Here is a 25954-nt window from a genome sequence, read left to right on the forward strand (position 1 = left end):
CTGCAACAGCACTGAAACGGGAAACTTTCTATATAATCGTCAACTTCCTCTTCAGGTTAATATCGGAGCCTAACTCGCCGTCTTCCATCATATCAACACCCTCTCCCCGCCCATTGCGATCGAGTCAATTAAACCCAAACCCCGACTATATACACCAGATGCTCCATAATCCTCCCGGCGAAACAAAACACAATACAGCAACCCGTCAATCACTTCCACCCGCTTGCCTTAATATCAGTCCTTTCATTTACATGAAGAAAAAAAAAAGAGAGACTGCTAAAAAGAATCAAGGAAAATCACGTATCGTCCTTCATCAATCTCGACGTTAAGTCCCGTTATCAAAACCCCCCCACCAATCGCAGCGTCTGCAATCGGCCCCCAAGAAGAAAGTGTTTCCCGTTTGGGTCCTCCGAGACGGTCACCAGCAACGCACCCTCGCAAGATTTATATATATATATATCTATATCGCGAACGCTCTAATCACTCGTATGTCTCAAGGAGGAAGACAGCATCAATTGACTGCCCTTATACTATATGGAGCGCGTCTGCAACCGTGTATTGTGCTCCCCAGAGAAGGATCTTGCTTTCATCTAAGAGAGCGGAGAATAAATTCCGCTGTTATGCTGGCTGGAAGCGGCGCGGACATCGTCAACGTCATGCACGCCGACTTGGAGTAAGCAGATTCGTCTGAATACTGTCTGCATCGTACGCAGGAGAACCTATAGGGTTTTTTTTTTTAATTCAATGTCAGCACCGCAAAGCGACTGTTGCTTTGAGCGGTGTACGCAGACATGCACAGATAGAGTGAAGACAGCATGGATGAGTGGGAGACAAAAAAGAAAAAATAAAAGAGTGGGGGGGGGGGGGGGGGGTCGTACGCGTTTTGGGTTGACTTCAGGGGGAACTGCACTGACATTTGTCTAGAAAGCTTGCTGGGAAGACCTGAGACAGCACAGCCCCGTGGTATAGGGCACGAGTGACTTGCAAGTACACTCTTCGAAATGAACTTCACCGCATAGCACGCTTTCGGACAACCGTCATCTCGAACGGCATTGTTATCTGCCATGACTTGTTACATTACCTGGTCTGTCTGCGTTCTTTCTTTCTTTCTTTTTTTTTTCTTTGGGGAATAGCAAGTCGGCCTTGGCCTGTCTGACCTTTCCCCCTTTCTTTAATATACATATCCCCCCCATGACTTGTTGAAAACTCGAGGCGTACGCTTTTTTGTGACACTTACGCTGTTCATAATTGTCACAAAAAAGGCGTCCGCTTTCAACAAATCGGGGCAGATAACGATATTATTCGAGATGATGGTTGGCTAGGAGTTTGCTATGCGGTGAAGTTCATTTTTAAGAGTGTATTTAGTGCGGTAGTGGTGGCAGACCGAAGCTACACTCTTAAAAATGAACTTCACCGCATAGCACGCTCCTAGCCAACCATCACCTCGAATGATATCGTTATCTGCCGTGATTTGTTGAAAACAGGAGGTGTACGCCTCTTTTGTGACACTTATGCAGTTCATAATTGCCATTAAAAAAAGGCGTACATCTTCTGTTTTCAACAAATCAGGGCAGGTACCGATACCGATTTTATTACATCGATTATTAGATAACGATATTATTCGAGATGATGGTTGGCTAGGAGCGTGCTATGCGGTGAAGCTCATTTCTAAGCGTGTAAGGAATATTCACGTATCGGTACGCTTACAATAGCTGAATAAACGCCTAAAAAAAACTGAACGAAGACAGACGAAACTGAAATAATGTCTACGCCGCGGCAGTCGACGTCACCAAAAGCAGTGGCACCGAAGGCAAAAGGAAGTCTCCCCACACAAAAAGAGAAATGTTATCCAGCAGATAAACGCCTTCGAGAGAGCACACAAGAGAAAGCGCGCCGGCAAACGAATCAAGTTTATTGGGAGTGAGTGGAATATCTAGCCACTTGGCATCTCAATGGACCTTGTTACAGCGGCGTGTGGCTGGCGACACGCGGCTTAATACGTGCGTCTTGCAGACGTGCTTTCTTTCGACTCGCCGAGTTACACACCAGCAACTGAATGTACATGGTTTACGACATATCAGTGCGCCAGAAGCGTCAGGCTATACTGAACGCTACACCGTATCGCTCTCAATGTAGCGGTATCCAACCTTACATCTGGGGTAAGTTGACAGGAGGAACAGGAACGTTTATCACTCTTAGAAATGAACTTCACCGCATAGCACGCTCATAGCCAACCATAATCTCGAATGATATCGTTATCTGCCCTGATTTGTTGAAACCGGGAGGCGTACGCCTTTTCTGCGACAATTATGAACAGCATAAGTGTCACAAAAAAAGACGTACGCCTCCCGTTTTCAGCAAATCAGACCAGATAACGATATCATTCGAGATTATGGTTCGCTATGAGCGTGCTATGCGGTGAGGTTCATTTTTAAAAGTTGAGGGCGTACCATACCCATAAGTGTTCCTGTATACATATGCAGGCATTTCATCTTACGTGTACGTCTACTAAAAAAAAGTGTTCCCGTATGATTTTTTTTCGTGTTAGCGCCGCGAAGCAACTGTGGCCATGAGCGGCGTACAGATGTGGACAGAAGGAGAGATGACAGCAGGAAGGAGTGGGGGACAGGGGGGTTAGTATGCGTCCTGGGCCGACTTCAGAGGCAACTGTGCCGAAATTCGTCCGGAAAATCTTCGGAAAACCCAGGGAAAACCTCAGACAGCACAGCCGGTGGTAGGATTCGAACCCACCACCTCCCACTGTCTTCAGCACGACCTTGGCTACCACCGACGACCGGGACGCCTCAACCCTCTCGGCCTATATGCCGCTGGTATTCCCGTATGATTACCGAAAAACACTTTATTACAGCATTGCGGGCACAGCATAACGCAGTGAACAGTACCCAACAACTCCATCCCCCCACCCCCGCCCAGCTCAAGTGACCTAATCCTGCACCCCCGCGACCTCTCCCCCCCTCCCGCACCCGGATATACAACGTCCCCCTGAGAAGAGCATAACCAGCAATCCATCCGTCCGTCCGTCGAAACGGACCATCACCCCGCAGGAACCTCCTTTCCACCGGGCACCACCGCTCCACTATATTTTCCGCGATCACTACTATACCATATGGTTTCTTCAAAGCGCTCAGAGAAACGCCTCAAGGAAAAAGGCCCAGTTCCCACGGTAAAACTACCTCCTCTCCGTCGTCTGGGGGGGGGGGCAAGAGATGCCCCCAGGTTATCCTCCTCTCCCCTCAAGAAATACCGGCCCTTTAAAATGTATCGGTCCTTTCGTAAAAAGACAGCAGCCTTCCCCCTCTCCTCTTTGGAGAGAGAAGAAAGGGTCTTCTTTGACGAGGAAACCGGGGGGATGGGTATATAAGATGGAAGATGGAGGAGGGGGGGGGGAGCACCCCGCGTCAGAAACTTTGAAGTTGAATAAGTCTGTCTGTATCGGAGAAGGCGACGAAAAGTTTTCTGTTTTTAAGCCTGTTGCTGGAATGTTTCGCATGTAGGTATGTGAGATGTGACAGTCGATTTGAAACATGGGCTACGAATGTGTTCATGAAAGATTGTGATTTTGTTCTTTCCCTCTTTTCTTTTCACCGTGCTCCTCTCAGCCCTCACTTTTGCTTTCTTTTCTCTTCCAGGTTAACACAATATAACAAAAAAGAGGACACCCATTTGTTCCTCCGAAGCACGTAATGCTAACGAATAGAATAAAATAGATATACCGATAAAATAACGAAGATGACTCCTTGTAACCCCAGACACCCGATTTCCTCGTTCTCTGGTTCTTCTCAGATCTTCTTAAAGTCACTTTTGATCTAATCTTACACTCTTAGAAATGAACTGCACCGCATAGCATCACGCTCCTAGCCAACCATGATCCCGAATGATATCGTTATCTGCCCCGATTTCTTGAAAACGGGAGGCGTACGCCTTTTTTGTGATACTTTTACTGTTCATAATTGTCACAAAAAAAGGCGACGCCTCCCGTTTTCAACAAATCGGGGCAGATAACGATATCATTCGGGATCATGGTTGGCTAGGAGCGTGCTATGCGGCGAATTTTATTTTTAAGAGTGTAGGCATGGGCGACGTACGGTGGCCGGTCCGTGAACTAATTCCCCCCCCCCCCCCCCCACCATCGGGGGGTCACTGACATGTACCGAAATTTCTGACACACTGTTTCGAGTACCTCGCTGAGGACTGCGTACCTCCGCGAGCTGCACCGTGCCATCGACGTGCTGAGGTCTTCACACGGCTTCGACCTCGCGACTTGGGCATCAGTCAATAGATCAATCTTCCTTATGACTACAAAATCGGACTATTTCTTTTTTTTGCCCAGTATAGAGCAAAAACTGCGCACAACAATAGTACCGGAGTGACGACTTCTTTTCCTTCGTCATTTTTCCGCCTGTCTCCTTTGTGTACAAAGGGCCCGTGTACATGTGCCAGTTCTTAATGATGCGTTTTCCTGGCGGTTAATAGCGTGCATTTGCTGCATTCCAGGAAAAGAACGAGCAAAGCCGATTGCGCCCCGGAAGTGGAAGATATGTAACCTATTGTGACAAAAGAACTGCATCATCTGCGTTTCAGACCTGATGTATAGACTACTTAGACGGTCCTTGGAATGTCTTCCCCTTGACAACAGTTGCGTCTCCGTTTCCTTGCCTTCTACCTCGCCGAGCGCAAGGCGCAATATGTAACGGGCGTATATCTCTCGCTTGCTTGCTTGCTTACTATTGTTTATTCAAAGCACGACCTGCTACATTATAGCGGCCATGTCATAATCGGCAACCCCATACACTCTAAAAACAGAACTTCACCGCATAGCACGCTGTGCGCCAACCATTGCTACGAATGATAGGGTTATCGCCCCTGATTCGAGGAGAGAAGAGGGCATACGCCTTTTTGTGGCAATTTGGATATATGATAACTGCAGGCGTACGCCCTCCTCTCTCCTCGTATCAGGAGCGACAACCCTATCATTCGTGGCGGTGGTTGGCGCACAGCTTGCTATGCGGTGAAGTTCTGTTTTTAGAATGAGAAGCCCGTCCGCACGATCCGCTAGGGGCGCTACTCATCGGCCCGCGAGATCTGCATCATGATTGGACAATAGAAATTTGAATTTTGAACGCGCAGAAGCGGACGTACGACTAGCGTAGCAGACGACAGCAACAGCTCTATGAAAACGCGTAGAATGATGATGATAATCAACTTTAGAATGGAACATCTCCCGTGGGATATCCACTGCTTGTACAAAAATGCTAAGGTAAACTGAAGTACAAAGTATTGCAGGAATTGAGGAAGCAATAACCGGGCCGATGAGCAGCGCCACCGCTAGCTTCAAAAGGCGGCGCTGGGAAGGGGTGCCTATATGACATGGTCGTTATAATCTATAGTAGGTCGTGGTTCAAAGATGTCATTGCGCACTACGAAGAAAGGAGTTCATTTCAGCGACACGTTTCCCTACGTTTGATATACACATTTGTTAGTAATGTCAACACACGTCATCACCGCGAAGTACAGATCGTGGACAGAGGACAGCAGATCAAAGCGAACGGAAGACAGGACCGGTCAGTGTGAGTTCTTCTCGGCGTACTTTATGTGGTACTAAGTATGTCGACAGCCGCCTGAGAACCTGTCGCAAAAGCCACAGACACCGCAGCCGGTAGTGGGGATTAGGCCCCAGTATACCTCTCAGACCTCAACATGACCTTGGAGCTGCAGGCAACGAACGGTTGCCCCACCCACTAAGCCACGCCGCAGTTGTTCACCCATTCGTCTGTTTGCTTATCACAATTTCGAATTCGTTCAAAAACCCGAGAGTCGATTAGCAGAAAAAGTATCGAAATACGTAAAAAATAGGCGATAATCGGTGACAATACAGATCTAGATACCGTCGTAAACATTCAAGACGTTTCACATTTCAGAAGTCCTGTCGCTGCTTTGTAACCCGTCCTACAGTTTCCTCTTTGTGGGTTAATATTGTTCAATGTAATCTGTACCTCTGTAATACCTCGGGATTCTGAGGTGATTTATAAGGGCCCTTGTATATAAGCATTTGTAAAATGAATAACCGAGAAATATTGCAGACCCACCAATTTGTTTTTCAATAACGAAAATTCCGTCAAACTTGTAACCCCAATAAGTCACATATGTTGCGAAGTGAGACTGGATGGCCAGTATTTCCCCGTTGTTTCACAACGTTCACCCCTCGAGACGATGCTCCCCCAGGGGAAAAATCACCCGAGAAACCGCAGCATGAAGAGCCAGCGACTTTCGTTTCCCTCCTCCTTTAACCCCTTCCACGCCCAACGACAGGCACGAGCAAGGCAAGGTCGACGGCGTCTTAGCGTTTAATAACTTTCCCTCTCGGCCTATCTACATAGAAAATTGGCCGCCGGACAGCGCAAAATGAAAAAGACGGCTTCTTCCGTTCTTCGAAGAAAAAAAGAGGCTTCGTCAAGGACGGTTGGGCCTAGTTATAGGCAGTTAGCCAGGGATAGTTTTGCAAAACAACCTTGTTCTCACGTGAGGACGATCCTTAACCGTATGAGAATTGTGGCAGCTTTAAAGAAAAAATAGAATGCAATATAGAATGCACGGATGTACCTCGAAATAAAGTGATCGAAATCCCCGTTGCGAAATAAACTAGTGTACATAAACGATATCTAACTATGGTGGTGGTGGTGGTGGTGATAGGGTTTGCCGTTGTCGGCCTCACGTATGTGGGCAACGCCACGACTCACGCCCTGGGGAAATGTGCGTCCTGGGCCGACTTCTAAGGGAACTGTGCCGACATATGTCTGAAAGCGTCTGAGGAAAACCTCTAACTATAAATCTATCTATATCTATACTATATCTTATCTAACTTATCTATCTAAGAGGGGGGGGGGAAAGCCATTAAAAAATAATAAGTAAATGATGCTAGACGTGTTTGAAATTCAAACTTACAGATTAAAATGGCTTCTATGGCTGCACGTAGAGAAACAGATCGACGGCGAAACACGGCGAAACACGTGTCCTCTGGTGCTGTCGCATCGTTCAATGAGTATCTATATCTATCTATCTATATATATATATATATACTTATCTCACTATAAAATACAGAGTCGCGCGCGGGAAACTGCCAACGGCGAATTGTGACTAACCTGGGCATAAAAATGCAAACATCGAACTGACTAACCTAATAATAAACTAACCAACATGCTGCGCTCCGTCGTGCAGTCCGCCCTGCTAAGCCTAACGGCTGCTAAAATGTGTCCTTCATTCGCTAATACGACTAGGACAGACATCGAAAACCCGCGAATTTCAGTGGTTAAATAGTGACGTTACGTTCTTAAACACGGCATACCATCCTACGAAGCAGCCGAGCATTTTCCATGTTCCGAGAACGTGAATATCGAGATCGGAGATTTCGCGACTGGGAATATCGAGGTCCTCCCATGCCTCCGGCCTCTCGAGCAGCCTCTATACGGCAACTTGTTCTTTTTAAGCCCAACTTTGTTTTTCTTTTTCTTTTTTAAGGAATAACAAGTCGGCCTGTACCTGACTACCCTTTCCTCGTTCTCTCTTCTTTCAATAAACATATCCCTTTTTTTTTTCTTCTCTCGTTTATATTTCAAACGCAAGTAGCGCATGGGTGCCACCACAAACAAAAAGGTTATATCTTCAGAATCCTACTAGTAATCCTACCTAATTTATGTGATTACAATCTGTGTGTTTCACAATGTATTCTCCCATGATGCTGCTTCTTTGTGTGACGCGGAAGTCATCGTAAAATTAATTTCTAGTTTTGAGAAGTATGTTGCCTCAGCGTGCGCAAGTTCGGCACGCGCCTGGGCAACATTGCTCCTCCAAGGTCGATTTCCTTCTCACCACAGCTAGAATATCCTATACAGTCAAACTCCTTTACAACGAAACCCAGGGGACAGCAAAAAAAATTCGCAGTAAAGGCATTTTCGTTAAAAAGGATGTCCATTATTGGACCTATAGGGCTCCAGCGGGACAGCAAAAAAATTTGCTGTAGTGGTATTTCCGTTAAAAAGGTGTTCGCTATAAAGGAGTTTGACTGTACTCGCATAACAAAGAAATGTAGACCGTCAACAATATAGATACATCTTTGGAGGTGAGGAGACGCAATAGGGCGCCAGGAGAAATACTACAGCGTCACCAGGCAGGACGGATTACATTATTTTGCGGAGGAGCGAGCGTGGCCTCTCGGTGTCCAGTCATTCTATCTGCGGCGCAGTAATACGTTGAGAGCTAACGGACTAGATTTCTTTTCCTTCTTAATTTGAACGCGACTGCAGAAGCCTCCTTTTTTTTGTACACACTACCACGGCTGCGTGCGGAGGCCAGGAATGTGCGCGCGCTGTTGCTAGGATACGTCGCCAGAGCTCGTGGTGACGTCACCCGTTCCTGGAGAATCCGAAACTATGAAGTTCTGCGGTCTCATTTGTCGAAAATCCGTGGAAGCGTGTAATGATCACTGACGGCATCATTGCAAACTGGGTCCTTCAACGAGCTGGACTATACGAAACTAAGAGCGAAACAGATTTTATTTATTTTTTATTTATTTTTTGTAGCAGCGCGTTAACGTATACAGCACAGGATAAGAAGGCACCAGCAATAGACCCTCCGATTTCTGATCGACGAGGTTACCTTTACATTCCCATCGCCGGTACTATTGTTCTTTCCGTATATTTTTATTTTCTATTTGTATTTATTTATTTATTTTTTTGCTCCGTGCTTTCCAATAAACCTCGCTCCAACTTTTCACTGTTACACATTCCCGTCCACATACCAAGCCTCTTTCTACACTATGACCCTTTACCCCGTGACATTCATGACATAGTTTGCAAGAGCGTACCCGTAGCACGAGGTGTATACATCATACATACATCTATACATCAGAAGTAATCGAAACGATACCCGTATCTCAGACTGTATACGCTCCGCCAAAGCTATAATGATTTCAAGAGTTCGTAAGATGTCCTTCTGCGTCACGTAACACAGTGTTGATTTATTTCCGTCGCTTTCCCAACAAGACAATACCCGCGATGACGTTGTGGCAGAGTCCACAGACAGGATATCTCACTCACCCTGGGGGAAGTGTGAAATTTCAAACACATGCGTAGAACGGATAGAACAAAAGCTACGGGGGACGTATCCCCTGTCGTGACTGCATCATATAGAGACGCGTAGAGGCCAGCATTGTATACGCAAGATTACACGTGAGATGTATATTACAACACCGTATGTACGTATGCACGCGCATGACCACGTGATTATCCAGGAGCTGTCTCGAAGAGCGAGCATCATTAGCCTTATCCTCTCATCACGAGTCATAATCAAATCACGTGATCCCCTAGAGGGCCAGTTGAATTTCATCGATGCCAGCGTTACGTGATTTTCTTTCGGATAAGCGTGATGGATTATATTATGCCACGAACCGTTCGCAGGGTTTCGCTAATGTGTGGCGCTGCGAAACTGGCTACGAATTTCAATTTGCGTCACCAGCTAGCATTACAAGACACGATGGTAATGATCATTAACTGAGCCTACAAATTCGTTACAACACACGGAACATAAAACTCCAAAAAGCAGCACTGGGTTGTGCTGTATGTGTGTTTTCCCTCGGTTTTCTTCTGACGCTGTAAGGCAAACATCGGCATTATTCTCTGTGCAATTACAATTACAATTACTCTCAACATTTAACTCCGTTTTTTTAACCCTTTAACTCCGAGTACTGGAGAATAATTATACACTCCAAAGGGAGTGATATACAGGGTGTCCCAGAAAACGTGTCGTTGAATTATAATAAAAAAACTACACCACCTAGAGTCATGCGGTCATACGGCATTTGCTCTTACTAGGTTTTTGCCACCTCCTCGTGTGAATGTCGTGTAACGTAAGTTTAATTATGTAAATTTTTGCGAGGTTAAGTCGGGAATTTGCCAAGTAAAGGTCACTTTTTTTACCCCCACCAATGTGAAGAGCGTGTCTAATTTAGTCAAATTAACGATAATTGAAAGGGATATTCAGGACCTGTCCCATCGGAAAAAATAGCCGAACATCATGCTCTACGGAGCTCCCTCAGGAGAGCGCGCGATGAATTTTTCAGTGCTATCTTTGTCAGTCCGACGAAAGGAGGTTGGAAACCCAGCCCACCCCCGGCATCGCAGAAAGAGATAACACAGGTATGGCTTATCACGTCCGACTATCGCTGGGATAATGCTTTCCCTCTCCCAATTTTACGAACTGTTACTTTTTCTACTTCCACTCTGTGGGCTGGCTTTGGAACCTCCTTTCGTCGGACTGAGAGCGACTGCGCTCAAAAAGTCTTCGCGCATTATATTCACGTGCCCCGAGAGGCATGATGTTGGGCTATTTTTTCCGATGGGATAGCTCGTGAATATCACTGTCAATTATCATGAATTCGCGTGAATTCGGCACGCTCTTCATATTGATGGAGTAAAAAAGTGACCTCTACTTGGCAAATTTCCCAGTTCGGTTCGCAAATATTTACATAATTAAACTTAAGATACATGACACTCACATCAGGAGGTGGCAAAAACCTAATAAGAACAAATGCCGTTGACCGCATGATTCTAGGTGGCGTAGTTTTTTATAATTCAATGACACGTTTTCTGGGACACCCTGTATGTGGCAAGGGCGTACTCCCCAAAAGGGAGTTACTGTACACCCCCCCCCTTTTTTTTTTAAGAGTGTACGGCAAAGGCGATCACCAATGTGACACCACCGCTTTAGCTCTCTCGAAAAAGAAGCGCGATTTTTCGCCCCTAAAATCGCCTCACTTTCAACCGTCACCTGACCATACACGTTCAGGTGCATCGGAAGTCAAGATTCTCACCTGCAGCTACACCGAAGCAAGTGGCCACATTACATGCAATCTTATACACTCTGACGCCATATATAAGTGCCATCGCTCCTGCGTTTTTAAAACGCGCACAAAAACGTAACGAGCCACTCGCACAAGAAATCAGCCAAGCGTAGCGGAGGCGACTGCTGTTGAATGCTATGTGGACCACGTCTCGAGGAGCCACCACGTTGGAATGCTGGCAGACGGTTTGAAGGAACCATGGGACATGAATTATAAAAATAATAATAATAATAATGAAAAGTTGGAGGGCAGGATAAAACAATGGATCGTATGACGTCAGGAGAGACAGGTCGTCTCTTTTGTTGGACGAAAAGAGCTCGTGTGACAAGCTAGGTCGCGTGTGCTTGCCCTGACAAATCAGTGCAATGCTATGGATGGATGAATCCTGTGGCTTTTCCATTTGGAACGGGCGGTAGCTTGCGCCACCTACACTCTTAAAAATGAACTTCACTGCATAGCACGCTCCTAGCCAACCATTATCTCGAGTGATATCGCTATGTGCCCTGATTTGTTCAAAACGGTAGGCGTACGCCTTTTTTGTGACACTTATGCGGTTCATAATTGTCACAAAAATGGCGTACGCCTCCCGTTTTCAGCAAATCAGGGCAGATAACGATATCATTCGAGATTATGGTTGGCTACGAGCGTGCTATGAGGTGAAGTTCATTTCTAAGAGTGTAGCTTAGAGTTGACACATTACTGAGACTGAAAGTACTTCCGGTGATCAGAACTATTCACACTGCCGCTATCTGCATTGGGAATAACTACATTATTCCTATGTCACCAATCATGTAGTCGGTCTTTTGCATTTTTGTACCGTTTTAAAGTTAACTTCGCCCCTATCGCGTTTTGGAAACCCAGTGCTTCCCATAAGGTCACATCACCCTGCGTCGGCCGAATACCTTTGCATGCCAATATGACATGCTCCGCGGTCTCCTCTTCTTCCCCATATACACCGCATGTTTTATCTGAGACGTCTGTATATTTTGCGACGTGAGTTTTCGTTCGTAACATTCCTGTCCTTGCTTCGAACAGCAACGCGCTTGCACTAGAGTTATCGAAAATTCGTACAAGAAACAAGCTCCACCTGGCGACGACACAAACACATAGTGCCTCTATACGCCTAAAGAACAGTGAAATTCAAGTAATTCACGAGAAAGCCAATCATCTCTAAACCGGATATTAAGAGCGTCTGTATTCGAATCCCGGAGCCCGTAGTTATTGTCTTTATCGCGAATAAGTAGTGAAGCGTTACATACGCATTGTTACGATCTGAGTAAATAAATGCTACAACCGCAATACTACTACAGTACTAAATACTAAATATAGTACTGCTGCCATTGCTTTCTTTCTATCCCCATGTACAGCAGAACACTTCAGTTGGAGTAGAATAACAGAGGACGCGGAGTTCGATGTCTTTCAATGCCACACAATTGTGGGCGGACTCAACTTTCACGTAAATCTATACTTTCAATTACCTATCAATCTCTCTCTTCTCAGTCTACGGTGGTCGGAATCGGAAACCAGCTAGTATACTGCGACATGACACGTATCTGCACTCGAAAAGATAGATTAGGCAAAGTCACCCGCAAGACATCTTTTTCCGCGTCTGGCCCTTCGATACAGACAACTTCCATCCCCTACGCATACTGCTGTTACAGCATCTGTATGGTTGCACGCACTAAGCCCATGCACGCATACCCCCCAGAGTGCTGTCCTTATATGCTCTACATGTCCCTGGACATTTGTCGTGAATGGGAAGATGTGCACTCGGCCCACTTCCAAGCCAGAGTGAGCTCGATGGGACGTGTTCCAGAAGTCAAGCCAAGACCACCGGGGAGGTTATATCCATGTCACGCGAAAGAGATGGCGTATCGAGATTATACTGTATCGAGGGGAGCCAGCTGAAAAAAAAAAAAAAAGACGAGTAGCTGAGAACTTACGCTCGCCGTATATAGGTAAAGCCCATAACTTCACGCAGATACGATCCAACGCTATGTGTCTGAGTGGCCGCATTGAACATAAGTATCAACTTCCTTTAGTCCATTCGTTCCTTTCCAAAAGTAGATTTATGACTCCTCGCTTAGTGGGGGGTCTTCGAGGAGCCGTCTCAACAAAGTATACTATTCCAAAACCTCCAATACAAACATTTTGCAGAGGTCACAGTTATATAGGATGATCCGTTTTTGTCCATGGTCCACAAATAGTAGGAGGGAGGAAGGGAGGTATATCATGTATGTATACAGACGCGGATCTATAAGAGGGACCGGATGTACAGACCCCTCCCGAATTTCTGTCGTCCAATAGTGCTTCGATTGCTCTTTTGGAAGCGTATGCAGCATGCCGTCAATGTGTCCCTGGCCGAATCCAGCCCACCAACGCTGTGCCCTCAAAGCTCTTTTGACATATTTTTTTTTTTTTTACAGGACTTCGAACCTTATTGTGAAGGGGCTCATTATTTCATTCCCCACATCACCACCTGCAATGGGGGTACAGTAACGCCCCTGGCGGTGAAACTCCCCATTCATCATCTTAAAAATAAAGTTGTTGTTGTTGTTGTTGTCAATGTGTCGATCAACTATTCGCTTCAGGTATATATCTATTTGCTTCGTATTCGCTTCGGGTATACATTTGTTCACTTCATATTCACTTCGGTTCAGACTTGTACGTAACGCGTTACAAGTAATTGCGTTACTTGTAATCAATTACTTTTTTGAGTAATTTTTCGAGTAATCAATTACATTTTTGAACGCGTAATTTTTCAAGTAATTCTATTACAATTTCGAGTAATCAATTAACGAGTAATCAGTTACTTTTGAAGTACAGTGACTCAAAATAACGATGCTCTGTGACAAATTTCCTGTGTCTTTGTTGGGCTATTCCACTGTAGTAAGCGGGAAAACTATTATTGTTACTTCTCACGCGCGCTATTTCAGCTGTCCCAATCATTTGGGAGTTGGGTTTTTTTTTGTTTTTTGTTTTTTTTTTTGAAGCACACAAGGGCGGAAATTTTTGCATGAATTGAAAGTAACGGCCCGAGTAACGCGTTACCTTTATACTCGTTACTCAATTACATTTTGAGTCGGGTAATTTGTAACGGTAATCAATTACTTTTGCTAGAAGAGTAACGGTAATCAATTGCAGAATAAAAGCGCTAAAAACAACCTTACCAACAGGCCCAGTCTGAAGTTTTAAGTAGGTAATCAATTACTTTTTTGGAGTAACGGGCACAAGTCTGCTTCGGTTATAAAATGACTGTCCGCACATACCTAACGACGCGCTATTCGACAAGAACTGAGAAGCTCGATCGAGCCTCAGTTTCTGACGAGCGTGGCCTTATTTTGTCGTTGGCGGTTACAACACGATGTCAAATCAAGTAATGTCGGTGATGTCGTAGAGCAACGTCACACGCCAATCACCCATCACGTGAGCAGACCCCCCAAGAGAGAATTCCGGAAAGGCGGTTGAGCGTTTTAGGCGGGTTCCGGTTCGTGTCCAGCCGTCCGCACACGACAGGGATATAGGGAAGGCGAATATTTATAGAGGGATCAACAACTCGAGCAGAGGGCAACCCGCATTGGCCCAGAGCTGCCACGTGGCTGCACGTGCCACGCACATGTGTGACAAGAGGCGCGCGTGCGCCTCAGAGATGAGTGCCGAAACGTCACGGGGGGCTGCCAACCGTCACTCGATGGATCCTCATAACGGCGGTGAATTTATGTGGAGTCTGAATGGGATGGGCGTCAATATATAGGAGAGCTGTGAAAGATAGGTAGAGGAACTGTTCGGAACTCTCCACAATGCCAAAATAAACGGTAGAATTCCGTTGATATACAGTTCGAGTACACATGCCCTTCTGCACCGCTTCTGGTTGTTGCCAAAACGACATCCGGTTTCGCAGCAAACACGGTCTGCGCCAACCGCCATGGCGACTGATACTGCTATCGCTTCTGATTTGAGGAGAGAGAGAGGGCCGTATACGCCTTTTTATGACAATTCAAATTGCCACAGAGAGGCGTACGGCTCCCGTTTTGAACATATCAGGAAAGTGAAAGCTATCGTTCTGCATGGTGGCTGGTTCCGAGCATCCTTAATTGCGGAAGGACCGGAAGTCTTCGTGACACCGAAAGGCTTGTTTGTGTTTACCCGTGAATGTCATGTACACTCTTAAAAATGAACTTCACTGCAAAGCACGCTCCTAGCCAACCATCATCTCGAATGATATCGTTATCTGCCCCGATTCGTTGAAAACGGGAGGCGTACGACTTTTTTCGTGACAATTATGAACAGCACAAGTGTCACGAAAAAGGCGTACGCCTCCCGTTTTCAACAAACTGGGGCAGATAACGATATCATTCGAGATCATGGTTGGCTAGTAGCGTGCTATGCGGTGAAGTTCATTTCTAAGAGTGCATTCGTTTATAAGGAAGAAAGGCGCCTATACGGCAAGCAGTGTGATTGTGTCCTTGTCAAAGCATCTGACACCCATCTCCAGGACGACGTTACCGTATTATATCAACTCAAAACACACAGTTCAAGCTTGCTAATCTTTCAATTAAAAATATTAGTGCATTAAAACATCCCTATATACACGACATTTTAGCTTAACCATCACCCTGGCTTTCGCTGCCGTGTAAACTAGTCAACGAGGTCATTCAAGTCAATTTTTTTTAAAGTTTCTTCTATTACCACACCCAGTTCGCCGGTGCCCTCCCCTCAGGGGGCGCTCAGGGCGAGTATCCCCCAGAGCTCTAGTGTACCTAGTTGCCACACCCTATAGATACGCCTCTGACGGTAACAGTCATGCTGGTGAGCACAAAGCCATTTGTGCGGTTTACAGACCCAAAATGAAATAGAGCGGCGCAACAGTGATCTAGCACATTAGTTAGTATCACGGTTGCGGAATTGCCAGTCCGGAGTTGGAATGGTTTCCGCATGATTCCAGATTTATCACAGCTCAGAATGGAATTGGAATAGCAGAAACTGTCCTACACTCTTAAAAATGAACTTCACCTTATAGCACGCTCCTAGCCAACCATCATCTCGAATGATATCGTTATCTGGCCTGATTTGTTCAAAACGGAAGGCGTACGCCTTTTCTGTCACAATTATGACCAGCATCAGTGTCACAAAAAAAAAGGCGTACGCCTCCCGTTTCCATCAAATCAGGGCAGATAACGATATCATTCGAGATGATGGATGGCTAAGAGCGTGCTATGCGGTGAAGTTCATTTTTAAGAGTGTAGGAATGGAATGGGAATGGAATAGCCTATACTCTTAAAAATGAACTTCACCGCATAGCACGCTCCTAGCCAACCATTATCTCGAATGATATCGTTATCTGCCCTGATTTGTTGAAAACGGGGGGCGTACGCCATTTCTGTGACACTTATGCTGTTCATAATTGTCACAGAAAAGGCGTACGCCCCCTGTTTTCAACAAATCAGGGCAGATAACGATATCATTCGAGATAATGGTTGGCTAGGAGCGTGCTATGCGGTGAAGTTCATTTTTAAGAGTGTAGGTGCCCCGGTGGCTGCTGGGCTAGCCAGTACGGCTGCCGGTGTCTTTTCTTTTATTGATGGAATTAAGGGAATGGAATGGTGTTTTCCAAGCCCATTCCAGGAGTGGGAATTGGCCATACCTTTTCATGCCGAAGAATTGAAAGGAATGGAATTATCACAAATCTCCATTCCTCGTAATGGAATTGGAATCGAAATGGTGGTCCCATCCCGCAACCCTGGTTAGTATGCGTCTTGGGACGACTTCATGGGGAAACGGTGCCGACATCAGTTTGGAAACGTCTGACAGCATAGCCGTTTACCCGGTTACTATCTGTGGTGAACGACTGACTGACTGATTGATTGATTTCAAATAGCAAAAATGCCGAGTGTAACGTATAATGTGGTTGTTTCGTGTATCGCCTGGTACGGAAAGATATCCGTTAATGGGGGTGGAGGGGGGGTGGAGGGGGTGACGCGTACCTATAGTGACGCCACTGCTCTCTGCTGTTCTAACTATACACATAAACGAGATTGTAAAGGTGGTCAGGTGCGACGTAAACAACATCGTCATCGTCATCATCACCGCTGGCTCCGGCACACCTGCTCCTTGCACGGTCCCCTCTCACACGACCTGACCCCCCCACACCCGTTCTACCAGTTGAACCCTTCGGCCCCACAAAACCATCACCGTCGAGCGCTCTCTAATCTGTCCGGGTGCTTTTTTCTAAAGTTCGTTACAGTTTTTTTTTTTTTTTCACAAAATCTATGAGAGCAACATTGATGTCGTTTTCGCACTTGAGTTATACAGCCAGGTGGACATGACTCTCGAAGAGAGTATATGAAACTACTTGATGTCTGATTACCTAAAGCTCATTAAGTTACTCTTTAAGTAGGAGCTTTCGAACAAAAGTGAGGTAGCAGAAAGAAAGCCAATTCTCTTTAAAGCCATTCGCTTTTTTTAAAATCCCGAAACAAGCACGTACGTTGAAGTATCCATAATCGAATTTCGCACGCAAATGAGCCTAAACCAAATGCCCTTTGCCTTCGGAGGTTTACTTGGGACGCAAACCGCCGATCTGCACTCTTAAAAATGAACTTCACCGCATAGCACGCTCCTAGCCAACCATGATCTCGAATGATATCGTTATCTGCCCTGATTTGTTGAAAACGGGAGGCGTACGCCTTTTTTGAGACAATTATGAACAGCATAAGTGTCACAAAAAAAAAAGGCGTACGCCCCCGTTTTCAACAAATCCGGGCAGATAACGATATCATTCGAGATAATGGTTGGCTAGCAGCGTGCTATGCGGTGAAGTTCATTTGTAAGAGTGATGGTCAGCACAGGAGCAGAGAGGAGCCGCTATTATGACTGGAGCCGTACTCCAGTCATCTCCATAGCCGCAAAGCACGTAACCAGCACGTGACCTTCTGACGTGCCATGAGCGCTGTGCTCCCTGCGCTTCTGGTCCACGCGGTTTCGGTTAATTTACATAGCAATATTCGGCGATGGCACGCTCTCGTTTCAGGATTTAAAAAAAGAAAGAAAAACAATGACGTTCGTCGCCCGTTCTGCTATCTCACCTTTGCACGAAAGTATTAATTAATTAAGTAATTAGTCATCTAGCGATTACACATATTCTCTACGCATTCCTCTTCTTTCTTCGAGTGACAGACATCGCAACCCTTTTCCAGATATTGAGGGACATTTAATTGGCATTGCTCGCACCAGCCTACTATATTTGCTAATTGACTGTTCAAGTTAATTTGGTCTTCTTGAGAATTTATCTCTGCGTATATCACATGCGTTATTGTTAAGCATGCTTCTGGTTGTACATGATGTTATGATCGAGACATGATGGACGGTGGCTGATTTTCTCAATGTATTTTATGTTATGTAATTCTGTGAATGAAGTCCTCAAAGGTATATGTCAGTAACATAATTTTTAACTCTCGTATAGTGGGTTCGGGCCCGCCGCAACGAAAAATAATTGTCCAAATCCCGGATCCAGAGTTCGTGCACGTGTATGGTCAGTTGAAAACGAGTTCGACATGCGATTATAAGTAGTCGCGCTATCATGCAAGATCGACTAGCAAGGACCCGCGCAAGAATTAAGTATTGCATGTCTTCACTCAGCCACATACCCTGAGCAAGCTGGACGCGTACTGAGTTGACATGTGCCATGCGTCTGCATGCCCGCTCTTCATTTTTATAGGGCGAGGGCAGTACTATTTATGAAGCGTGATGTGGGCATCATTGATATCTACATGAGAAGTGTCATTGTTTCCGAAAAACACTAGAAAACCCTCACTTCTTCTATATTTGTCCCTTAGAAATTTGTCCCGACTAAGAAAGAACACCTTGTACAAACAACACTGGATACTGAATACAGATATTGAAAAAAAAAAAAAAAGTCTGCCGCAGAAACCTTCAGCACAATCGTCATGGCCACAAGAAAAAGAAGAAAAAAAAAATCTTGGCTTTCAGAAACAGAAAGAACAACAAAGTCCCCGGGAGTAGCAACCGGCTCACGCGATCCAAGACTCATTAATGCAACCGCCACTGCCGAAACAATGAGCAATTTCACCGCACGATTAGAACCTCCTCTCCCTTTTACGTCCATCCTCTGAGAAAGCCTTCGGATTCTGCGTTCGCTTCTTTTCCTTTACTTTCGCCAGGATGCTAAAAGCAGTGTTTCCAGAATGCAGAGATATGCTCATATTGTACGCCAGGGTACGTAGGCGCTGCGCCACGTAGAGTCCGGCGTGGGAATGTCCAGTTTTTCTTGCATTGTTTGTCTCGGCTGGCATTTTATCCTTTTTTTTTTTTTTGCATCATTTTAGACGAGAGGGAGTAAGGGTGGAAAAAATGTGTACGAAGACGTGTAAGAAGAAGTGGATAAAATGTGAACGCATAGGTATAACGATATATCGTCGCTCTGAGATATCCTCAAGTGTTTTGCCAGACACCATCCTTCGATATCTCAGATGAGGGTAGCTGTGGGGACCGAGGGAAAAGGCAAAGCCGAAACGTCTCTCAACTCGGGAACGCTCGCTAACCGCGTAGTCTTTGTTTCTAGTCATTTAAGTGGCATTTAAATTAAGAAAACTACAAGGAATGAAGCATCTTTTACAATTCTACAATTTCTAATAACTGACGTGCGTCTGCACGTCACGTTTCTGCACGTGCTTTCTGCACGTCATCAGGTGATTGGTAAAGTGCAGATCTCTGCACGACGCTTCGTCACTGGTAAAAAAAAAATGTTTTGAGGTGCTTCATTCTTTGCGGGGTTTGGTAGTTCCAACGCCTCCTACAGTTAGACTGCATTATATTTCTTCTTCCACACTTGAATAGTCCCGTTAAGGCGGTGCGTTAAGGCGGTACAATCTTGCACAGCCAGAGCACAATATGCTTCGTGAGTTATTCGTTAAAAATGTGCCGGCACAAACAAACTGATAACATAAAGGTAGACCACAAACTATCAGACGAGGACGTTGACCCGAACCCCCGCGAGCGTCCCATGAAATTCCAGCGTAGCTGACATAAACCATCACTCCCTTCCAACCGTCATCATTACAAACGGCACGAATCCTTCAGGACGTCCACCACCACTACCACCACCATGAAAATTTCCCGCATCACAGAACCGAAACAGCTTCCCATTTTCTCTTTGAATGGAGAAAGCGAGATTCACGTTTTTTTTTTTTGCCCCCCTCAAAAAGTCTCCTCTACAACCGACATCGTAGGCCGTCAAAAGAACCGAAAAAATAGCCGGTTTCATTGAAGCTCCGAGAGAGAGAGAGAGAGAGAGAGACGGCAAGCAAAAAGGAAAGCAACAAAAATCCAGCCCTCGGCAAAAATCTTCTGCCGCACCTGCTGGTCGCTGTGCATCCAGCCTATAGGTATTCGGCGTGTCTGCGCGATGCTGCGGGTCGTCTTTCTCCGAAAAGAAGAAGAAAAAAAAAAGGCCCTGCCCATCGACAGAATATTGAGTAGGTTCGCACTTTATGAAACGATGAAGACCTCAAGGTTTAACATGATCTTCCTGTCTAGAAGAGGATCCATTATCTTATACGATGCAGGAAATGAAGGGGTCACACTGCATGAGACTCAAAACAAACTGATGCGTTCTGAGAAATCGAGCATATGCACACAAACCCATCTGACAGCAAGTGACAATGGCGCTCTGCGGCACTTCTATGACAAAGGATCTGCTTCTTTTCACTAAACAGTTCAGACACACGTCCGTGTACTTCAGCCGTTTCGTAGATCCAGGACAGCCAAGATGTATGGTAGATAAGCGTCGAAGCTCCAGTTTTCAACGTCGTCTGCTTTCTATCCTGCACGGTGAGCGCCATGGCGGCTTCCGCTCAAAAGCAGACGACATATAGGTTCATCTGCCTGACGCCGCGAACGCTCCAAACGTCTTGCGACTCTTGTACGAGATGGGATCTTTGAATGTATTTGACGTTACTCGGTAATTTTAAATTTTCCCGTTCGACGTCAAACTCGCAAATGCTAGCAGACGTATTTTCATTTCGGCGCGTTTGTCCGCTTCCGTTTGGTCACGCACTAATTTTTTTTTCTTTCGAAACGACACCCCTGACACCCCTTCAAAAAAAGAAAAAGAAAGACGCCCAACGAAACAAACGGCAGTTACGTCAACATCACCCGTGGGAGAATATTAACGGATGCGAAATCGATAGACAACGGCATTTTAACGCACTGTCGCCCAACAGAGAAGGGTCAGAAAACAACCGAAGCGGAGGCTGTTCGAATGTCCCTTATTTCAAACCGAAGGCAACCCAAGCGCAAAATTGCTTCCGCCGTGCAAAACGATCGCCGGAACTCGCGATTGGTTGAGAACTTGAGATACTAAAGCACAGTTTATCCGCCACTTCCGTGGCGTACCACATAGACTGTCCTGGGTGTCCAGGAAAAAAAAAAAAAAAAAAAAGAACAGCGCTGCGCGACCAGAAAACAATGACCGATCATAATTCATAACCCCCATACGTAAAGACGGAATGGAACTATCAACACACACGTGACAGCCGAACTTTCGGCCACTACCGAAACGTTTCCGGAAACGACGATCCAACTCCGTTTTTGATCTCGCCGCGTCCTGATGTGGGTTGCAATCAAGTACAGCGAGGAAGATGGTTCGTCTTTCCGCTTATTCGTTGCGACATCGGCACGCATACCAAATGCAAAATAACGTATCGGGTTACCGGTGACGTACCCAACTACTTCGCTGAGAAAGCAACACAAGATGAGAGTTGGTTGCGACAGCGTGAGGTCAATTAAACGTTTTTCCCAGTACGCAATTATGACTCCTCATCGTCCTATTTCATGACGCTCTCGTGCTCAAGCAAAAACTTTGAGAACGAGGTTATCCACCTTATTTTCCTTAAGCAAAAGGATAGTGAACATCAGCCCAAGTAGCAAAGCATCTTGGCGCAATATTGGCCGGATACTGGCAATACCGGTCCAATATTGGCCCGGTACTGCCGATATTTAGCCAATATTGGACCAAAATTTAATGTTGCTTGGGAGACCATGCTCCCTAGCGTACTGCGTTCATCACTCACTGCCCGGTCATTTCCCGACTCTATAATAACTTACGTTTTGCAACTAAGAGCGAATGGTCACGGACAACTCATTGAGGAATAGTCTGTGAGAAGCAACAATCCCTGCGCAAGCGGTGGTGGTCGCATTAGGAGTTGGAAATGTAAATACGAAAGGCAGCCACTGCGGCAAGAGCTCTTATGGAAAAATAGACCTCCCAAAGCTATCGTTCCACATACACCATCGACTTCCAGCAACTTGTCAGGCATCAAACAACAGCCGAACGGAGTTCTTGCATACATACTGAGCATCCTGATCGCACAACGGTCTCCAATACTACAAGAAGGAGGGAATACGTAATAATGCAACCACCAAACTCTGACTGAACTAATCTAGCAACACGAACCTCTCTCGTGGCAGCGTCCTGCTGAACATCTACCAACGAACCCTGACAAAGACAAACTGTGAGTTCGAAGTTCTGGTCCCGCGCTGTTTGTCACATACCTGCTCCCGAAAAGAATTTCAACCGTGGTCTATCGCCGCTAAACGATCACTGCCTTGTTTACAATAGTCACAATTACGTACAAAACGAATTCAAGCTATCCCAATAACTCGAAAGCGACAACAGTGGAACGTCAAAGCAGACGACATCGTCGTATACAGCAACCGTCACTCGGCGTCGTGCATCGCAAAATCAAACTTCATGACGCGTACGATCGGCGTTAAAAGAAGCATACGGAATTGGAGAGATTCTGCCTGAAGCTTCCGAAAATCTGCGTTTAAGACGGGTAGCCTAGCGTGACACGAAATCATTGGAGCGTAGAGCCCCACCGTCTTACCTTTTTCTTCCAAGACGGACAGCGCAGGACAAAACAACGCAATCAGGGCCAGAGTACTCCACAGTACGAAATCCGCAGCCATGTTAGCGTCGATTGGGTCAGTACTTTCACAAAATCATCGCGGGGTTGTTGGAGAACCGGAGCTGACACCGAGAACAGCGATTCAAATTCCCGCACTGCACTCCACACACAAGGCGCACGCAGATCGACGGTGCCACACGAAGCCGAGCTCTCGTTGAGTGTATCTGTTGCTCTGGGATACGGCGTCCCTCGCCAGCGATGTGCGAAATGTGTAGCCGTCGTCTGATTGGACGAAATTGTGATCCCCGGTATTGCGCGCATTAGCATATTCAAAATGTATAATAGAAATATTTCAATTGTCTCTAAATTAGTACATAAGGCAGACGGGTTACATTATTAAAATCTTATAATTAAAATTGATTTTTATGCATTCAACTGCGGTACTGCGATTGTATCACTCCGCTCTTTTCTTCCCGGCAAAGTAAACTTTAGCAAATTTCTCCTAAATTTTCATTGAACAAACACACGTTCAACCGTTATAAAGCATTTTGGAATGCTCAATGTCAATTATTTTCCATATACGAAACATGAAGCCTGCTATTTACCAAAATTTTACAACGAAGTCGCGGACTACTTCCTGCTGCGCATCTAAGCTTTCCTTTTCCTAACAGGCTTCATCGAAAATGGTACGGTGTGTTTCGTGTGTCTAGTTCTGCGTTACTTTCAAGCTTTTGCCTGAGTCTGCCACGTTTAAAGCAAAGCATTTGTACTATGGTTAGTCGCGATTTTGTCTGCGCATAGTACAAGCCATTGCTAAGTATAGTTAGACAAGATATTTGTCACTTATAGTCGTTAGGCTTAGGCATGCCATGTGTTGTCCTGCTGGCACGTCGCTGATGTGTGAGCCGGCGTACATACTTAGGGGACATTTTAGCGTGACAGCATGGGTATTTGTGTCCAGATGACAGCAGGCCGGAATTATCGACTGCAGCTGCAGTACGTCTGCATTAGATCATACTTGGAGCTTGTTACGAACTTACTCAAACTTTCTTTTGCTGTGCCCATGAAGAGCTATAAGATTACCAATTGCATTCCACTTTTCAGACTTGCAAAAGAAGGAACGGAGGACGGTCAAAGCATGGACGTGGCCACGTCAAGCCCGTCCGGTGCACCAACTGCGCCCGTTGTGTCCCTAAGGACAAGGCGATCAAAAAGTTCGTCATCCGCAACATTGTAGAGGCCGCAGCTGTCAGGGATATCTCCGTAGCTAGCGTCTACGAATGTAAGTGTTGACCGCACTCATAACTTCACTTGTAACACGTAGCTGCTTATACTGCACACCGGAATCACATGTCAAGCACACTGCTTCCATTTTAGTCACCATTATAAATCCACATTTCTGCAGCCTACCCTCTGCCCAAGCTGTACGCCAAGCTGCACTACTGCGTCTCCTGCGCAATCCACTCAAAGATTGTCCGCAACAGGTCCAAGCAGGACCGCAAGGACCGTGCCCCTCCGCCGAGGTTCCCGAGGGCCACTGCCGTAAGTTCCCTTTCATTTGTAGTGGAATACAGCGTATGTATGCCTTTACACACAATTTCAATATGCGTTTCAGGACTTGGCACGTGGCGGACCCAACGTGCCCCGCGTCCCAGTCAAATAGGATGGTGTTTGAAGAAATAAACCTTAGAGTGAAAGGATCAGTGTTGTGTGTTTCTTCATTTTGTGGGAAAATGCTAATGCAACACAAATGCAAACATATCCATGAATTCCACAGGTGGCTTCAAATCCTCGTCCACTGAGGTACTGGGAAATGCGTTAATGTCGAATATTATGCAGCAGTTTGGTCGTGCAGCTGATAGTTCTGTAGTGGATTATGTTCCCTTCCACCATCAAAGGCAACCTTGGGTGGACTGCTCTTGGTTGTAATAAGCGGTGGAACATGAAGTAGCAGTGTGCAACTATTTCGGTTGGCAGATTTTCTCTGGCAGCTAACACGCGACACTGCTAACAAAATAGAGCTTCTATCCATACTTGAGCATGAAAAATCAAATGAGCAGTGAATGGCATTTGAACAGAATGGGATACGTGGTGTGTCTGGATGCATCAACTGCAAAGTTGCGAACAATTACACGCGTGCTTGAGCGGTGGTCGCACATTCTACATTGGATGTGCCACCATCTTGTTAAAGTGTGTGGGGGGGGGGGGAGAAAGAAAAAAAGTATGATCATGGGGAATAAATTACCAAGTACATGAAATATGAAGTATCTAAGTATTATACATCTACGCATTGGGCATTTCTGAGGACGAATTAGTGGTCCTTCATTGTTACAAACCCATATTACCATACAGTAACACAGACTGCTGATAGTTCCATAGCGTATGCGACTGCTCTGTTAAGTTAATAAGTAAGTTAATAGTTAACCATATGCATGGCGCACAACAATCCACGAAATCTCTCTCTGCAGAAGGGACGATTGAGCAAATTTGTACATGATGCCACAGGAACTAGCACAAAAAACACGGACCAGCAGAACAACACTGCAGTAGCACTGTTTTTTTTTCTTCTCTGTTCGTCATGGTTTTCTTTATTTTGCACTAGTTCTTGTGGCTCTCTTTTTGAAAGTGAAGTCCCCCCCCACACACTGCTGTCAGGAGCTGTGTGAACAAAGAAAAGAAAATTTGCACTGCTGAGATTGTAAATTCAAATTCTCTTCATTAACGTATAAATGATATATAAATAATATAAATAAAGGTATGTGATTATCAGTGATGGCCACTAACTACTTCTACAGTAGTTTAACTAGTAGTTCAACAAGTTTTCAGGGGAGGTAGTTAAAACTACTTCTTTAACCTCATCAAACGAGTAGCACAAGGTAAAAGTCGGAAGCACAATCGCGCCGTAAAGCTCGCGGCAAAATCGGAAGTAGTTAGCGCCTGCAGTAACCTAACTACTGTAGTTAACTACTCGAAATAGTAGTTAACTAGTAGTTGCACACTACATTTCTGCAAATAGTTGATAACTACTTTTTGACTACAATCAGGTAACCACTGGCCATCACTGGTGATTATACAAGCGGGAGCAGTGAGTTCTACATTTTTGCAGAAGCGC

At 45.6% G+C, this 25954-nt stretch overlaps 2 protein-coding genes across 6 annotated transcripts in view; one reads left to right on the forward strand and one right to left on the reverse strand.

The window, feature by feature from the left end:
• LOC135389015 (epidermal growth factor receptor-like) overlaps positions 1-25954 on the reverse strand; it is a 152173-nt gene that overhangs the window by 125389 nt on the left and 830 nt on the right. The window contains exon 1 of one of the 4 annotated variants that reach the window (XM_064618937.1): positions 22822-23044. The exons of the other annotated variants lie outside the window; for them this stretch is intronic. Within the exon in view, the coding sequence (XP_064475007.1) occupies positions 22822-22903 (82 nt within the window). The 5' untranslated portion in view covers positions 22904-23044. Of the gene's footprint in view, positions 1-22821; positions 23045-25954 lie in introns of those variants that run through there. 4 annotated transcript variants of the gene reach the window in all.
• Positions 23425-24545, forward strand: LOC135387573 (small ribosomal subunit protein eS26-like). 2 transcript variants are annotated; one of them, XM_064616706.1, is made up of 4 exons: positions 23425-23528; positions 23947-24124; positions 24248-24384; positions 24458-24545. In XM_064616706.1, exons 1-4 carry the CDS (start codon positions 23526-23528, stop codon positions 24503-24505), a joined length of 366 nt encoding a protein of 121 aa, XP_064472776.1. In that variant the 5' UTR covers positions 23425-23525; the 3' UTR covers positions 24506-24545. The 2 variants fall into 2 exon arrangements, with proteins under 2 accessions (XP_064472776.1, XP_064472778.1); XM_064616708.1 differs by lacking the exon at positions 23425-23528 and adding an exon at positions 23533-23616.

The sequence above is a fragment of the Ornithodoros turicata genome, chromosome 3 (genome assembly GCF_037126465.1).
Source record: "Ornithodoros turicata isolate Travis chromosome 3, ASM3712646v1, whole genome shotgun sequence".
In the NCBI taxonomy this organism is placed as follows: domain Eukaryota; kingdom Metazoa; phylum Arthropoda; class Arachnida; order Ixodida; family Argasidae; genus Ornithodoros; species Ornithodoros turicata.